Raw genomic sequence first — 18,606 nt, 5'->3', positions numbered from 1 at the left:
CTCCCCATCTTCCCCAGCCCAGAAGCCCCTTCCAGCTTGAGCTCAGCAAACCTGAGTTCAGCACTTCCCTCTGTTGGCTTCTAGAATTGACCCCACCATGATGCTCAGCCATCTCCCCTCCTGCCCGTCCCCGAGTCCAACTGTCCTTGCAAGCCCTGCGCCCAGCTGCCCATCTGCATTCAGCCTCCTGACTCAGCTGGGCCTGGGCAACCCTGCGCCCCTCTCTGCTCACCCCACATCGTGTTCCCCGAGGAAACCTTTCCAGGCACCAAGCCTTCCCTCCTACCTCCCCCCATCTCTGTACCCACATCCATGCTCTCCACCTTACCTCCAGGCCCACTCCCCATGTTCACCTAGACCCTGGCTCTCCTGGGACTTTGCTGCACTGACTAGCCTTCTCTATCTTCCTTTTCTCATCTCTCCTTTTCTAAGGATTCCTCCCTTTGTACCTACACCTGTACTCTGGTCCCTCCCATCCTAAGACACCATCGCTACCACCTTACCTACACCCTGCTGCTCTTGGGTTACCCTTCTATTTAGGGGATCATCCATCAAGGGATTGGTGGATACTGGGCATCCTCCAAGCCTGTTGCAGGCAGAGGGGGAACTGAGGTTTGGAGAGAGACGTGACCAGTAGCAGTTGGGTGGAGGAGATCTGCCAGCTTTTGTCTCTGAACTTCTCAACATCCTGGTCGGCCCTCACCCGTGCACCTCTCGTGCACACCCGTCCTTGCGGGGTTCTGCCATCCCCTCCCCCCTCCCCACCCCAACCTGCCTTCGAAGGTCTCCAGGGACACATGACCCAGATGCCCTTTCACAGCCCTGCTTCCTCTCTGTGGGAATGTCTGCCTTCTCCTGCTTGAAACCCTTTCCTCCTTGACCTTCATGACCACATTTTCCTGATTGTCGGCTTTTCTGGCCGCTTCTGCTTTGTCCTCCTCTACGGCTGCTCTTCCTTTTCCCCCTCCCTAAGATCAGGTCTTATCCCTCTGCTGTCCTTCCCCCCGATGGTCTCTCATATGCTGCAGCTTCAGCCACCACCTCAATCTGGAGGCTGTCCCACATCTCTGCCTCCGATCCTGCCCTCACCCCATATTCCAACATTCAGTCAGATGTTCCCTCCTGGATCTCAGATTCAACAACCAGCACCTCAGATTCAACATGTTCCAAAACCTCTTCCTTTTCAAACCATCCATGGCCATGATGACATCATCCTTGGTCATCTGCTCAGGCTCCAAGGGTCTGAGGACCCTACCCTCTGTGCCTTACCCCCAACCTGGCATCAAGCCTGACCCTCTCTGTGATTCTTCAGCTTTGCAATCCAATCTGACCCCAAGCACGGCTCAGGACTCAGCATCCCGTATCAGGAGAGGGTCCGTCCTCACTCCCAGACCTCTCTCTTGCTATATAATATTCTTTACTCACATCCTTAAGTCTTTAAAACCCTTAGCGCTTCCCTGCTATATATGTATGATGCACAGTCACCTCGTCCTGGCACCCAAGGCCCACGCTGACCCTAATTCATCCTTCTAAATTTATCCACCACCCCTCCCCTCCACACAGCCCAGGCTCCCACTCAAGGGCAGCCCCATCATCCACCGAATGGGCCACGCTCCTTCTCATTCGGGATTTTGCCCTTGATCCTGCCTTTCCCCTGTCCATGAACAGCCCTCCATTCACACCACTTCCATCTGTCCGTGTTCTCTCTTCCTCCGGAGCCCAGCTTGCATCCCACCTTCTCCATAGAACCTTCCCTGGACGTTTCACCAGAGAGACCCTCCTCCCAACGTTCACAGCTGGACGCGTCCTGCCTCGGGTTTGCGGTTGTTCTGTGCATGTAAGAATCTCGCTTGCTCCGTCGTCAGCATCCTTGTATCTCATAATCCGCCGTGATCCATCTATGTGGAATAAACAAAGGAAGGGGAAAAAAAAAGAAGGAATGAAATGCAGGGTGGGGTCAGATGATGACCTCAAACAAGGTGGAGGGGCTTCCACTGGACCCTCTGTGCAGTGGGACCCTTATGTGTTCCAGGTAAGAGAAGTGCCTTGAAGTCAGGGAGGAGAGCTCACTGCCACCTCCGAAGCACCCCATTACCCAAGCCACTTCCCTCCTTCCACCCCGTCTTCTTCCCAACCTCCCTTGTCCCCGACCCCCTCGTCATGTGTGGCTGAGACACCAGGGCTAAGATGAGAATGACAGCTGCCCAGTTTTGCTGCAGGAAAACCCATATTTAATGCTGAAGGGAAACCACCAGGAGATGGAAGGCAATGACCGCTACGAGGGCTTCTGCGTGGACATGCTCAAGGAGCTGGCGGAGATCCTCCGGTTCAACTACAAGATCCGCCTGGTCGGGGACGGCGTGTACGGCGTGCCCGAGGCCAATGGCACCTGGACGGGAATGGTCGGGGAGCTGATCGCTCGGGTAAGGAAAGAACAGGTGATTTGGATTTGGGGGTGGGCTGGGGGGGCAGCTGGAAGGACAGGAGGTTGTGCTGTATGCTCATGAATCCTCCATTTATTCGTCCATCAGTCATGCAGTTTTCATTTATTTGTCCATTCATTGCACAAATCTTTCCTGAGCTGGCAACGAGCCAGGCCCTGGTAATATACATGGACGAATAAGACCACCTTGATCCCTGCCCTGTGGCTCTCCCGGTCCCAGTCCAGCACCTGTAACAGGTAACAGAGGTCTTGATCGCTGAACACGGCTTAGAGAATTGGGGTTCCATTCTCGGATAATCCAGGTGCTTTTTGTTTGTTCTGATTATTTTTTTGGTCATCAGCACCTTGGGCAGAGCTTGGACAGGCCCTGGGAGAGTGGAACACACCCACATCCGTTGACTTTGACACTTGAGAAGCACTGTCAAGGAGACATGGTTAAATAACAGGGGAAAAGGGATCACCTGTCAGAGGAGTTGGTCACAGTTATGGCTGTTTCGTTACTTCTTGTATTATGCCCTGCTCTCCTTAATGTGCTTTTACAGACCCAGGGCCAAGGTGCACTTGGGCAGACTGTGGATTTTCAGGGTGCATGTGGAGACTCAATTAAAACTCAGGTGAGCGTCTTAGGGAGTCAGTCGTCGTTAGGTTAGAGCAAGGCTGTAGAAAGTTCTTCCAGGGGCAGAGCTCTTGTTTTCTTGGTATTTACTGTTAACATCTGTAAAAATTAAGTTGGTTGTTACTAATTCACTGTCCATATTCCCATAACTGAGTTTTTTCTGCTCAGGAAAGGTGATGGGTATCCAATGTGGACAGCACAGACTTAGGTTCTTATGGGTTGGTTCTTGAACCAGTCCATACCTCTCCGTGCCTTCCAAGTGCAGAAGGAGCCCCTGCAGCCTCCCAGCCAGTGCCAAAGTGCAGGGTGCTTTACATACATTATCTCTAATCCTCTGGGAATGTACCTTTTAGTTAGTTGTTATCCTCATTTTACAAATGCGCCCCCTGAACTCAGAGAGCTAAAATGACTTGTCTGCAGCCACACAGTTAGGGTGAGACAGGGCTGGGATTTGAACCCAGATTGGTCTAACTCCAGCACCCACATTCTTCCCACCTCAGAACACGACCTCAGCTGGACTGGGATGTCACCAGGAAAGGTCTGCATAAGTCTAGGCCCTTCCTGCTCTCCTTCCTTTTTATCTTCCCTCCCTTTCACTCTTGCTTGCTTTTTTCTTTCCTTCCTTCTTTTCTCCCTCCTCTTTATCCATTGAATTAATATGACCTTAACCCTTTATATGTACCAAACTTGGGGTAAAATATACATTTTTTAAATCCTAGTCTTCAAGGATAAAAGTGTTAGTCAGGATACTAAATAAGTAATCCTTGGCAATGCATGATGAAAAGTTATGTACAGACAAGAGCATGGAGAAGGTAATTAAGAGCTGAGGTGGGACGGTGGTGAGGGGTTTGCCTGACAGCATTTGCAGTGACCCAGCGGGATCAGCGGCAAGACTTGTTCAGCGAGACGGTGAACTGTCCAGTTCCTAGAGTCCAGAGGGAGGCTTTGCTGTCAGGGAGAGGCTTGCAAACACTCAAAAGAAGGTTGCAGAAGGCCCAGGGAGCCCTGGGAGCCTCTCACAGGGGCAGAGTGGGAGGGTGAAGACTTCTTCAGGGAGCTGTCTGCTGTCTTTGAGACTCAAGCCCCCGGCTGATGATGCCCACGCTTCCTTCCGCAGAAAAGGATGTGCTGCTTTTCTCAAAGTCCCAGAGCCCCTCCTGAGGCAGTCCTCTTGTTTGGATCCCCTGGTAGAGATGCAGTCCAGTGGTTAAACCCCAGAAAGCTGAAATGCTAGGCCTTTTCCTTCCCTTCTTACCGACGTACTCTGTCACCTTGAGCCTGTTTCTTCAGCCCCCTTGGCCTTCCTGGTGATTGGTGGGGTGACTTCAGGGATGTCAGAGTCAGTGCACAGCCATCCCCTTATCAACCCCGAAATGAGCTGTGACATGGACTGGCAGGAAGAGGAGAGGAATCCAAGACTCAAGGACGTGCAGCTTCGTACTGAACGACTTGGGCAATCAGACAGGATCTTAAAATTCACTCCAGGTCAGCTTTCAAGTCAAAACACTGCTGCTTTGGTCTCATCAAGGCTTGACTGTGCAGTATTAATTAATTAACTAATTAACCCGTTCGTTCAATACAGATCCATCGAACACTTTCCTCTTTCCTAGACAATGGAGATACAATGGGGGACAAAATAAACGTACTCACTACCCTCATGATCTTACTAGTGAGAGACAGATATTAATGAATGATCACAGTAGGATATTATTATCACTGTGTTAAGTACAAAGAAAGGGGAAGTAGAAGGAGCTATGAGAGGGTACCTGGCGGGGAGGGGTCCAGCCTTGAGAGGCAAGGGGACAGGGGAGGGAAGGCTTCCCTTGGGAAATGATGTTTGAGCTGATGTGAGAAGAATGAGAAGAGCATTTCTGCCAGAAGGTCGTCTGAATGCCACGGAGTGGGGGCTTATTCTGGGCAGGAGGGCATGACCCCAGCCCTGCTCTGCCCCGGGGTTCAACGCTTTGATGTGTCTGCCCCAGTGTTCCCCTAGGATCACAATAGTCCTAAAGCCTGCACCCTTCCTGTATGACCCCTTCCCCAAGCTGCACAGGAACAAGTCAGAGGTTGTAACAGTAGAGCCTTGGGGCTACTTGATGTCCCAAGTGGAAGAGACCTCAGAGGTCACTGCACCTAAATCTGTCACTTATACAGATGAGGAAATACAGGCTCAGAGAGCTTAAGTAACCTGCCAAAGATCGCACAGCCGGTGAGTTTAGAGCCAGCATTTAAGCCCTTGTCTGACTTCAGTGCTCGTGGTCCGAGAGCGTGAATCTTGAAGTTAGACCTCACATCAGTTCACCCCCTCACTAGCCGGGTGTTTCTTAGGCAACTTACTTTATCCTTTCCACTCCATCCCCCAAGGCTTCAGTGTTTATCTAGAAAGAAGTTTTGTAAGGATTTAAAATAACATACACGTGAGTATGCACACACGCATAGAAAGTTTGACATACAGGAATCTCTTTTTTTTAGAGAGTTTGAGGAATGCACTAGCTTCCTGGATGTGGGAGTGACGTGTAGTAAAGAATAGAGGCCTGGGTCGTCTCCACTGGGCGTTCTAGAGCCTCAGTCTTTCACATCCATTGTCACCTGCTTTTTTTTTTTTTAACATCTTTATTGGAGTATAATGGCTTTACAGTGGTGTGTTCGTTTCTGCTGTATAACAAAGTGAATCAGCTGTATGTACACATATATCCCCCTATCCCCTCCCTTGTCACCTGCTTACCCAAGACCGTTGCGGTTTGGACATGTGGCGTGTTGGTTGCAGAAGAGCATTCAAGCATATTTTCTGCTTATGTTTAGAAATCATCAGAGCATGTCTTTTGGTGTAAATCCCATTAAAAGTAGGAGTGTGGTTGGAGTGAAAACAAGTGGATTCACATAAGATGGGCCAGGTGGCTGGCCTCTCACCCCCAGGGCTGTGTCTGGGCAGGGGAGATGAGAACCGTGTCTGTTTGGGAGCCTCTTGGGTTTGGATTTATTTTGCTCCAGTCACATCCTTCACAGCTGAGCCCACAGCAGGCCTGCACAGAAGTGATGGTGTGTCTTGGTGGAGGTATACTTGGCAGAGAGGGGGAGACGGGCTAGAGCAGCTTGAGGAAGAAAATGCCCTCAGGACAGCCTCAGCATCCTCCTGTATCACCCCAATAAATTTATTTAAAGTGAGCTTTTAATTGAAATTGTTCAAGGTATTCAGATACAAAGTTGAATGAGGTAGTCCCTAGGTCACTATGTGATGGGGGACCAGTTGGGTAAAAGGAGAGCGAGAAAGGCTAGGATGGGGAGGTATAGGGGATGGTGAGAGGACTGGAGGAGGGCCTCCTGACTGCTTGTGATGTGTAGGGAAGACGCCTGAAGGAGGTGATGCTTGACTTGAATCTTTAAGGACCAGGACACGTTGGCCAGGGAGAGGAGGGACATGGAGAGAGAAGAACATGCCAGGAGGGAAGGAACCAGGGTCCAAGGCATGGAGACAGGAAGGTGCATGGTAGTTTCCGTTTCAGGTCACTATACCTGGAACAGAGCATGGTGGGAAGCGAGGCTAGGAAGTGGGCCGTGCTCACTGATGACGGTCCTATATGACCTTCTACAGCATGGAACGTGGAGGGGTGGGACAAGCCTGGAGCTAGGGGAACCGGGTAGAAGGCTCATGTTGCTGCAACAGTTGATGAGAACCAAAAGTAACTTAGGAGTTAGAAGAAGGTACATATTCCGAGGCTATCTTTAAAGGTAACAGTTTTTCTTTTACATAGAGGTATGCAGTCTTTACAAAATATATATGTTTTAAAAGACAAAAAATTACTTGTAATTCCACCATCTAGTAATACCCATGGTTAACATTTCAATATGGTCTCTTCTGATTTCTTAATGAGTATATACTTTACACACGTTTTTTCTTAAATGGGATCATAGTGCCTATGCTGTTTTGTAACCTGTTGAAACGATTTAGCAGATAAATCATCAGGACTCGGGGACCAAATGGATGTGGCCAAGCGGAGAGGGACAAGAGTAGGATGACACCCAGGTTTCTGACGTGGACGTCTGGGTGGGAGGTGGTGCCAGTCATGGAGGTGGAAAGTTCAGGAGAACAATAGGTCTGGGAGGAAAGAGGGGGATGATTGCAGCTTTGAAAATGGTAACTTCGAAAAGCCTTTTGGACACGCAGGTAGGGATATTCAGCAAAAGTTGGCTAGAGTGGGCTCAGCAGATCGAAGTTCTAGGTGCTGGAGTGGATGAAGCTGTGAGGAGAGAAGGAATCCCCAGGGAGAAAATCATACGTTCAAGAGGGAGGTGAGGGAGGAGAGCCTGTGAAGGCTGCTGAGGGAGAGTGGATAAAGAAGTCCCCCACCTCTTGAAAGGAAGTACAGAAGAGCCTTCATCAGATTTAGCAGTGCAGAAGCCACGGACAAGAGCAGTTTCAGTGGGTGGCTGGATTGAAATCAGACTGCAATGGTTGAATCATTGTGTAAGACTCTTCAAAGAAGCTTCGCTCTTATGGGAAAGCAAGATAAAAGGTTGTAGCTAGAAGGAGCTGTGGACCTGGGAGGTTGGCCGTTGTTTAAAATGAAATCGCTTATGGAAGTTGAGAATGCATCTCTTAGGGACTGAGGAGAGGCAGGGACGGTCACGTGGCTGGAGCATCGTGGCTGGGGGGCGGGGGGCGGGGAATGACAGTCAAAGTGGGCAGGACAGAGAGGGTGGGGGAACGGCGCATTCATGAAGGGGTCTGGAGTCCTTGCCAAGACATGAGCACTTCTCCCCGCAGTGGATAACTGGGAAGCACTGCAGTCAGGTGTGTGTCTGTCCTGGGTGTCGTCCTAGTCGCCCCCCACATTTGTGCACTGATTTCTTCTTTTTTTTTTTTTGTGGCACACGGGCCTCTCACTGTTGTGGCCTCTCCCATTGCGGAGCACAGGCTCCGGACGCGTAGGCTCAGCAGCCATGGCTCATGGGCTCAGCCGCTCCGCGGCATGTGGGATCTTCCCGGACCGGGGCACGAACCCGTGTCCCCTGCATCGGCAGGCGGACTCTCAACCACTACGCCCCCAGGGAAGTCCCTGTGCACTGATTTCATGTTTGAAACTGCTTTCACAGCATTGGCTCTTTATCCCCCACAATGGTTCTGCGAAGTGAATATCCTTATCCCCGTCCTATGGGTGAGCAACCTGAGGCTTAGAAATACAAATGATTCACCCAAGGTCCCACAGCCAGCGAATGGGCACCTGAGTCCTCATCCACAGCATATGGCCTCTCCTGCTGGAATTACAGCCTCGTCTGCCTCCAGTCACAAATGGCATCCCCTCCTGAGAGGTCCTTCTAGGCAGAACATTTGGAGGATGCCCAGAATTTGGTACCCATGTCTGATTCTGGCCCATAAAGGGATTGCACTTTATCTTTAAAGCGGAAGAGCTGGACGGATGAGCTCTCTGACCCCTTCTCCTCTCCCCCAGTGTGTGTGAGGCATCCTTGTCAGTTCAGCCCTGAGCACTGGTATCCTGGAAGGCGAGAGACTGCATTTCACATCCTTGGGGTCCAGCTTGGGAGAGAGCAAAGCACATTCAGGAAGAGAGAGACCCCCCTCAAGCTTCAAAGCTCAGAACCAAGTACCCTGTTGGCATCCAACGCCATGCTGGCAGAACGGCCCGTTTAGGTTCAAAGAGAAAAGGGCTTTAGAAGGCTTAGATTCAAGGCTCATAAGCTTTGGACATTGAATAGCTCTGACCCATGACATTTTGATGAATTAAGTGTAAATGAAGCTGAAATACCTCATTCCATTTCCCCTCCTGGTTCCCTGGGAGAAAGCATTGTGGAGAGAGTTTGCCAGAGACTTGGTAGGGTGGGCTGTCTGTGGCCTTAATCCACTGGGAGCGTTGTCCAGAGACATTTTGCTGAACGAAAAAGAAAAAAAATACAACTAGTCCCCTGGGATTCTTTTTCACCTTGAAGCCAGAGACTATTTTAACTGCAAATAGGTCATAGAATTCTATTCTTTAAAATCAAGGTACAGATCCAGGGACTAAAACTGAAAGCTCGGCTCATTCCGCCTGTGACAGCCAGACTCAGGGACGGCTTTCTTCTCCTCCTTAAAGCCTGGTCTCTGCATTTACTCAAATAGGAAGAGGTCGGGGCTTCCCTGGTGGCGCAGTGGTTGAGAGTCCACCTGCTGATGCAGGGGACACGGGTCCGTGCCCCGGTCCGGGAAGATCCCACATGCTGTGGAGCGGCTGGGCCCGTGAGCCATGGCCACTGAGCCTGCGCGTCCGGAGCCTGTGCTCCGCAACGGGAGAGGCCACAGCGGTGAGAGCCCCTCGTACCACATAAAAAATAAAAAAATAAAAATAGGAAGGTGAGCTCCAATTTTAATTCAACAATTCATTCATTCACTCATTCATTCCTTCCTTCATTCATCAAAGTGCTCCCTTTCTGACAAGCACCATGTGGATGTGAGGGGTTGCTGGTAAGGAATTCAGGATCTACTCAAAGAGGTAAACCAAGAACTCCCGTACAGTGTGATACATGCTCTATTCATAATATTAATAATGATCAGAATAACGATGGCTGACATTTACTAAGTGTTTCCTGTGGGCCAGGCACTGTTTTCAGGGCTTCACTATACTAACTCATTTAGTCCTCACAGTCACCGAATGTTGCAGGTGAGGAAACTGAGTCACAAAGCAGATAAGGAACCTGTTCACGGTCACGTGGGCAGTGAGTGGCAGGGGTAGGTCTGGTGGAAGCACCGTCAAGGTATGTACAGGTATGAACAGGGAAGGGCTCACCCAGGAAAGGACCACTGAACAGAGTACTGAGGGTGGAGAAGCATCATCTCAGTAGAAAAGAATATTCTAGGTGCAGCAAAGGCTGTGATCATGCCAGGCAGCGTGAGTGGTTCTGTGCAGCTGGCGTCAGGTGCCGCAGGGAGTGGAGGAGAGGAGTGCTGTAGGCAGGGGCCAGTCGTGACGGGATTTAAATGGTTGGATACTTAAACTATGTCCAGAGAGCTAATGGGGAGCTGTTGAAGAGTGAGGCGGTCTGTTGTTTTTATTCCAGGAGGGGAGGAGTGGTGTAATTGGCGTTGATTCCAGAAGGTTAGTCCTACAGGGAGAGGGGGATGGGTTGGAGGTGGGAACACCAGATGCAGGTATACTCATCAGATGGTGGTCCAGTGATGCAGGGGGACGGGATGGGGCCCGAAGGAAGGCAATGGCGGTGAGGATGCCCAGGAGAAAATGGCGACGGTGTGGGGTCTCAGCATTTAATTCTAGGACCTACTCCGTGAGGGAGCCCCCCCTTTCCTGGAGACTTTTAAGCATGGGTTCAGCTCATCCTGCCTCTTGGGAGAAGAGGGAGGGCTGTTTGACTCTGAGCAAGGTCCTTCCTGGAATGGCTTCTTGAGGGATGCGTGTCAAGCAGCGGTCCCTGCATACCACCCCCCAAGACCTGGGAAGGGAGGAAATCCATCTTGTCTGGTTCATTATCCACAGGCTGTTGTCCTTGAGAATAAAAGGGCCAGAGCCCTGGGCTGCCTCTTGGACCACAACTGCCTTTGCTGTCCATCTCTCATCAGACTTTCCCTTTACAACTCTGCCTCATTTTGAGTTCTCAGAGGTTCTTTTCTGTCACTTGAGTCCTTTCACCCACCTGATAAAAAGCCAATAAAGGCGGTTTTGAGACTGCAGCAGCACTGCCTTTCTTCTGAGATGACTGTATCTGCCGCCGCCCATGCAACTGGGCTCTGCTGTCTGCCTCTGTGGCTGCTTCCCTCTCTCTGCGTTCAGGGCTGAGGTGCACAGCCCCCAGAAGACTGCGGCTGGGCCTCTGGAGCCCCAGCCTGCAATGAATGGGAACCTCCCTACCTGTCTATCACCAGCTTTCAGTGAAGGGCTCCACCATGGGCCTTCAGATTTTCTTTTTCCTCTCCATTCCCATGGCTTTGTAGAGAATTAGAATGGGGGTGTCCTCTGCTGAAGGCACCTCTTCCTTGTTCAAAGCTGAGCCCCCAGGAGGGGGAGGGGGCCGGTGATGGCTGCTGACCAAGGGCCAGGCACTAGGCAGGAGCTCTGCACATGCTATTTCATTTATCTGTGCATGGCGGGGATTATGACTCCATTTTCCAGATGAAATGGAGGCTCAGAGAGTCAGCAATTAACCCAAGCTCAGACTCACAGCAAGCGGCCAGAGCCCAGACTCATACCCTATTCAGACCCCTGTCTTGTGCTCGTCTTACTGCATCACCAGGGGCGCGTGAGAACTGGTGGCTGGAACGGAGAGTGATTTTTGTTCAGCCTTCCTGTCCTCTGCGTCTACTTGCTAGGAGAATAGAGAGGAAGGGATAGGCTGGACCAGGAGAATGGCAAAAAGAGAGGAGGTTCTGGGTGGCCAGTGTGAGAGGGTCACATGGATTACACTTACATCCTCAACCCTGTTATCCAGGAAGTGAGTGTTATAACTACTTCCTTTTTATAGACTAAGATGCACAGCCCCAGAGAGGCCAGCACCTGGAAGTGCTAGGATTTGCAACCAGGTCCCTTTCCTCTAGGAGCTGTCCAGCAAGAAGGGCAGGCAGACGGCGGAAAGTATTTTAACCCAGGGTTGTACAGGGTAAGTGCTCGGTTACCAATACAAACTGCATCATATTTAAAGAGCAGAGTAGGAGGCAGAAATTACTTCCGAACGGGGACCTCTGGGACGGGTTCTTAGTGGCAGTGAGGCCACCAGCTCCTTGCAGGCAAGCACAGTATCTTATTCATCCTGATATCCATGTGCACCTAACACAGTGCTTGGGACACAGGAAGGTGCTAACAACTAGTTCCCTCCGATCATGCAGAGCAAGGCACCAGCTGATAAGCATGCCTTGAATACACTTAGGGAGTTCGTTCCTTAACAGGTTTCTATCAACCCAACTGTCAACCTGAGGCTTAGAAAACAGGACCGTCGACTGATTAATCAATCAGCAGGTAGTAATTTAACACAGTGAGTCAGCTACTGTGCTAGAGGTTTGGGGTCAAAGGACAGATGAGATTCGGTTCTGTCTCTGAAAGCTTACAGACGAGGTGGTATGGAGGTAGGCAGAGAACAGACATGTAAAAGAAACGTGTGCTCTAGCGTGGGCATGAGAGAGGGGAGCGGGTCGCTAGGGGAGCCCTAAGCAGGGCAGGACCAAGGAATGACATTGTACGTCGCCTGTGAGGCTGCACAGCTTACATCCTCATCTCCCAAGAAGCAGTGTCAAGCCAGTTCCCTCCCCAGGATCATAGCACACGAGGCCCAGAGAAGGTCAGCCACAGATTCCGGACAAGAGAGCAGAGCCTTTGCCTGGCTGTCCTTAGACCCCTGTGAGGGTTCTTTTCTGCTGAAGAAGTTGATATGGATGGGAATCCCAGGGGGCTTTGGAGTCCAGTTACATTCAGAGCTACCCCAGCAGCTCCAGACTGGAGACTCCTCCAAACACCGTGGGTGTCTAGAAGCAGCCTGGGGAATTTGTCAAAAGGTTCACTTCTTGGGAATTATTTCCGCCTTCCCTGCCGAGTACCAGCTGTTAAGGGGAGTGAGGGTCTTCTAGGGAAATGAAAATGAATTAATTAAGGCATCTGAAAGCCTTCTGAGAGATTGGCTTGCTGTGACACAGAGGAGACAGGCAGTAGGGGATTGATTGGGGGCAAGGGTAGGGAAGGAAGCTATGGAAAGTGGTATCTTAATGTCTCCTAAGAATCCTCTGGTCCTGATTGCCCACCTCACATGGAGAGGTGAGGTGTCACCTGCAGGCTCAGCCATGCACCAGGCTGTGGTCTGAGGTCAGGGGTCGTTTCAAGAGGTCCAGTTCAGCACGTGGACACTTAACCTCTGTCTTGTTCCCCAAAGCACCCAGTAATTCAGCTTCTGGTTATTCTCCAAAGCCTGAGTCTCTGATGTTGCTAACCCTGGTTCTTGCACTGTCCCCTGCCCCAGGAGTAAGGAGCCTATTCCTGAACCTGGGGCCAGGCCCTACTAATACTACTTATGTGCTTCCCGTCCTCGGGCAATATTATTTGGCCCTACATGCATTGATTCAACATTGGTTGTGACTTCAGGTTGAATAGGACCCAGTTTTTACTTCCACTGGGCTCCTATTCTACCTGCATAGAGCCTCCAAGGATGGTTGTGCAGGTTGTGTATAGCACAAGGGTGAGAGGCCCTGAAACCTGCCTCACACTGCTTACCAAGCATGTGCTCTGGTTTGGGGCTCTATCCACCTGTAAATTTTCTTCCTTCAAAGATACCTTTAGCTTGCCAAGTTGTGTGCCCACTAAGTCTGCTAGGAGGATCAATTTCTATAATTTGTACAATGGCTTCAACTATACTAGGAATGAGACTCAGTGTATAAACATGATGAGACCACAGCATGTGCTATAAGCAAAATGGAATCATACACAAAATTTTATGGGAACACAGGAAAAAAGAAATAATTCAGCTCCAGAGAGCCAGGCAAGGCTTTAGAGCAGAGTTAACAATAATGATAGCTATTGTTTACTGAGTACCTACTACCTGCCAGGCATTTCTCACGCATCATTTCCTCTCTTACAAATAAATGTCATCATTCACAGTTTATAATGAGGATGCTGAGGTTAACTCCATCTTAACAGAGAGACTAACTCAGGGTCACACAGCTAACACGTGACTGAACTGGAATTCAAAGCCAAGCCTGACATCAAAGTCCACTGTCATTCTAACACACTATGATGCCTCTAAGGGAAATAACAGTCAAGTTGGACCTTGATGGATAAGTAGGAATTTGACAAGCCTCAAGCTGGAAAGAGTTGCAGGCAGAGGGAACTGTGTGGGCAAAGACACGGAGTTTGAAATATATGACAGGCGTAAGGAACACGAATAGTGCGATGTGTCTGCATCCTAGGTTGAAGAGAGGTCAGTTGCTTGAGGTGATGCTGGAGAGAGAGTCTGGGACAGACTGTGAAGATCATTGCAGGGAGTTTGGACCATATTTTAAAGCTAGTAGAGAGTTGCTGGAATCTCTTTAAGTGGGGCAGTGGTATGATTAGATCTTTGGTTTGGAAATCGATTCTAGAACAGTGGCTCTCAAAGTGGGGTTCTTGAACCAGCAGCATCAGGATCACCTAGGACTTGTCAGAAACCCAGATTCTGGGGTCCCATCCAGACCTACTGAATCAGACACTCTGGAGTGGGGCCCAGCAATGTGCATTTTCACAGGCCCTCCGGGTGGCTGTGATGCATGTTCAAGCTCGAGGACCACAGGTGCCCTTGATGAACTGGGGAGGGGCTAGGAGCAATGAGGCCAGTGCAGAAACTACTGAGTAATTCCAGTGAAGACTTGAGTGATGACAGCAGCAGTCACATCCGAGTGGCAGTGATGGATTCCACAGGAATTTCAGAGGTAAAATGGATGGGGCTTGCTTATTGAATGGAGAGAGAGCAGGGAGGTGGTATGGCGGGGGCAGAGGGGAGACTCTGGCTGACTCCTGGTCTCGGTTTTGGGCGACAGGTGCCTGGTAGAGTCATGAACTGAGAAACAGTCCCTGGAAAAAAGAGTAGCTTTAGACGGCAAAGATGCAGTTGATGACATGGGTTTGAAGTGCCAGCAGGACTTGGAGGTAGAGGAATATAGTATGCGGGGAAAGGTGGGTGAGGAAGGCCAGCGAGAGGGCAGAGCTGGGCCTGAGTTCCGTTTGGGGGTCGTCAGGGTGCAGGTGGTAGTGAAATCGGGGGGGCGCTGAACATTCTCACCTATCCTCCAGCCCGTCCCCCCTGCCGGCCCCCCACATGCAGATCCCTGCCCTCTGTGTGGGCTTGGACAAGCCACCCAGTGTTTCTGACCCACCCCACTCCACGTCTTCATCCTCAAAATGGACACAATAGCATCCAGCCCCGGGTTATTATGAGAAATCAATGAACTATAGTCTCCTTGGTGTCCCTGGCATGTAGTGACTCTCAGAGAGACTCCTCCCTGTCCTCTCCTTCCCTGCCATCTGTTACCCAACTTTCCACCTAAGGTTTTGCTTGCACTTCCTCTGCAGGCCTAAAGCCCAGCTCCTCAGCTTCCCCTCCATCCATCCCCAAACACACACATACACAGGCCTGCCTGTGCACCTGCTCCCATGAGATGTGCTCTTCCAGGGCCAGGTCCTTCCTCTCCCAGGCTGGCCTGGGTTAATCCCCCCTTGCCACACCTGTCTGGACACTACAAAAGTGTAATTGATCAATACAAAACTGAAGCACCACGTGTCTGGTTGTGTTCCTGTGGAGCGAGCTCCAGCTGCCTTCTAAAGGTTATCTGCAGTGGTGGCGGCTTGCTGGGCTTTTCTGACCCCCTGTCCTTATACTCTGCAGGAAAAGAGGGCACGAGGAGCAGGAATTCCCTCCAGAGGGATGGTCTCTGGGTCATCTCTTGGGGGAGAAGTCACCTCTGTTAGGTGAAAAGGTGGTGGCATTGACGGCAAGCACAAGTGTCCTTTTTTTTTTTTTTTGCGGTACGCGGGCCTCTCACTGCTGTGGCCTCTCCCACTGCGGAGCACAGGCTCCGGACACGCAGCCTCAGCGGCCATGGCTCATGGGCCCAGCCGCTCCGCAGCATGTGGGATCCTCCCGGACTGGGGCACGAACCCGTGTCCGCTGCATCGGCAGGCAGACTCTCAACCACTGCGCCACCAGGGAAGCCCCAAGTGTCCTCTTGATCTTAGAAAAAAAATACCTTGAGTTGGATGTCTGGGTCTATCCCTGACTTTACGCTGGTGGCTGAATCTCCCTGGGCCACCATTTGCTCACCTGCTCAGTGAGCAAAACCATTTTCCCCATGCTCTGCCTTCATCAGCCACAATTTCACCAACATCCCTACAGTCCAAAGAAATGATTAAGAGCTCACAAGGGCCTGCATCTCCCATCGCTGGCCCCTCACTCTCTAGCCTTTTCTTTGTTCCTTGTACATAGTATGCCCAGTTCCAGCATACGGTGTGTACACTTGCTCTTCCTTCTAGCAAAAACTTATTTCCCCAAGTCTCCAGTCTACTGTTTTTACCTTGTTATCTAGATCTAATCCAGGTGTCACCTCCTCCAAGAAGCATTCTTTCTCTGCCACCCTAAGGGACCTCCATCCTCTCTCTGAATATCTCTCTACCACATTACCTTGTTGTATGATCTTCAAAGAGACTATCACCAACTGAAATCACCTTTCATATTATGAGACTAGAATGTAAGTTCTCTGAGATCAGGAGCTACATTTGTCTTGTTCATCTGTCTGCCGGTGGCACCTGTCTGCCGGTGGCACCTGGAACAGGCCCCAGCATACACAGCACTCAGGAATTATGGGATAGATGGATGGGTAGGTGAATGGGTGGATGTATAGATGAATTGGTGGTTGGTTGGATGGATGGATGGATGGATGGGTGGGTAGATGGATGGGATGCTTTGAAGACACGTGTAAAAGAATTAACCACTATAGCCCTTGACCCCAAGGACCTCAGAGCCTGGACAGAACATCTCAATGCCAGAACCAGTTGTAGGTTTTCAGATGATCCCTTTGACTGGTAACAGGGAAAACACACCAGTGGCCCAGAAGTGCTGGTGCATTCAGCAGGCTGGGGCAGCAGGAGATGACGTTTCCCCTGGGCCTGTCCTCCCAGGGCAGCTACAGGGCCCGAACACGCTTCCTGGACATCCCTGCTTCCCTTCCTGGCTCTGCCTTCCCCAGGTCCCCACAGCTGGGCCCTCAGCTCACCCTGCTGTGTGCTCAATCCTGCCCCACTTCCCAGACCTACATTGCCTTGAGAAAGAAGAGCTTAAGCCACCTCACCCCTCGTTCCTCTCCCCATGGGGTGGGGATGCCCAGGGTGAGCTGTCTGACTCTAAAGTTGACCCTGTCTTCTATTTTGCCCCCCAAGTCACAGCCCCCTTTCTTCACTCTTTAAGCTTTAGTCGGCCTAACTGGGTGTCTGCTCAGCCTGCATCACACACACATTTATCCTCCACCAGCCTTTGGAATAAAGCTTCCCCCTCATGCTCGCCAGCTTTATTTCCTCGAGAATGTGTGTTGGTGGAGAGGGGTGACACCATGAACGCCATGCAGCAGGAGCCCAGATCGCCTATCTGGACGTCTGAGTCGCCTCCCCTGAGACTCCTGTGTGCTGTGCTCAACCCCCTGTGACTCCCTAGGCTGACCTTTTGCCTGTCCCTTGACTGCTTTTGCACTAAAGATAGTCATGAGCCCTGTTTATTGAGCACTTACTACGTGCCAGATGCAGTGCTACTAATTGCTTTACAACTATTACCTCATTTAATCGTCAAAGAACCTTACAAAGTAAAGTATTCTTATCGCCGTTTTATAGATCAGGAAACAGGCTCTGAGGTTCACTTGTCCAAGGTCATGCGGCTGAGAAGTGACAGAATCAGACTCCAAACTCAAATGCGTCCGTAATATGTCCCCTTAAGTACTGTGGGGGGCTGCCCTGAACACATGCCATGCTTTGCTCACCTAGCAATCTCTTGGTCCTCAGATCCTGCTGCTGTGGCTCCCTGCCCACCCCAGCTCCCTTCCCCCAGCAGGCGGGCACTGCTTATCCCTTGCCTTCTTAGGAATAAACATGCCTGCTTCAAAGCATCCAAGTGTGACAGTTCCCTTTGTTCTTTGGCCATCCCTCACTCACGGAGATGAATTTGCACCAGAAGGTCTAGTGGTTTCCACTTGCTTGTTGCCATGGTTTGGCCTCACCATCTCAGTTCCTGGCCAGAATCCTTATATGCTTTGGGAGGCTTATTCACAGACTATTTTTCTTGCCATCCTGTAGCTTGTCAGCAGCAACTAATATCCCACCATTTGTCAGCGTGAGAACCAGGCCTGGCTCAATCGTGCCAATGGCGGTGTTGGCAGCTCTGGAGATAGCCCTCTGAGAGCCCCGTTCTGCCCCACCCTTTGCAGAAACTATGGCATTATTCCTTATCTTCTGCAGCCCTCCGATGTGCTCCTTTGCTTGATGACAAACTTCTGCTCTTGCCGTGTCTACATTTGCAATTTAGGCAACAGAATGAAGGCCTAGATCTCTAAAAATGGCAGCAGGTGGTCCATTCAGTGACTTTGAACTGCTCAGAAAGACTGTCAACTCTTGCTAAATGGATCCCTTATCCAAATCCAGGACAAAATCCAGGACACTCCCTGAGCAGACCTGCTGGGTTCCTGGATGGTGGCAGACGGGGCGCCTGGCTGGCTGCCAGGGGCTGATGAGCAGTGGAATTCAGGCAGGAGATCAAAACAGAGAGTAGGTGTGGTCAGTAAGTACAGCAAATGTGTCAGCTGGTGTCAGTCTGGTCAAAAGTGAAGGGGAGGGCTTCCCTGGTGGCGCAGTGGTTGAGAGTCCGCCTGCCAATGCAGGGGACACGGGTTCGTGCCCCGGTCCGCGAGGATCCCACATGCCGTGGAGCGGCTGGGCCCGTGAGCCATGGCCGCTGAGCCTGCGCGTCCGGAGCCTGTGCTCCGCAATGGGAGAGGCCACAGCAGTGAGAGGCCCGTGTACCGCAAAAAAAAAAAAAAAAAAAAAAGGGAAGG

General features: G+C 50.9%; 1 protein-coding gene across 1 annotated transcript in view; it reads left to right on the top strand.

Moving 5' to 3' along the window:
• Positions 1–18,606, top strand: part of GRIK4 (glutamate ionotropic receptor kainate type subunit 4) — a gene marked incomplete at both ends in the record, with an annotated part of 310,907 nt that overhangs the window by 235,090 nt on the left and 57,211 nt on the right. Inside the window, one exon of the mRNA XM_079709251.1 lies at positions 2,220–2,423. Coding sequence (XP_079565377.1) covers positions 2,220–2,423 — 204 coding nt within the window. The remainder of the gene's footprint in view (positions 1–2,219; positions 2,424–18,606) is intronic.

The sequence above is a fragment of the Hyperoodon ampullatus genome, assembly GCF_949752795.1.
Source record: "Hyperoodon ampullatus genome assembly, chromosome: 7".
In the NCBI taxonomy this organism is placed as follows: domain Eukaryota; kingdom Metazoa; phylum Chordata; class Mammalia; order Artiodactyla; family Ziphiidae; genus Hyperoodon; species Hyperoodon ampullatus.
This window is presented reverse-complemented; position numbering and strand designations above follow the sequence as displayed.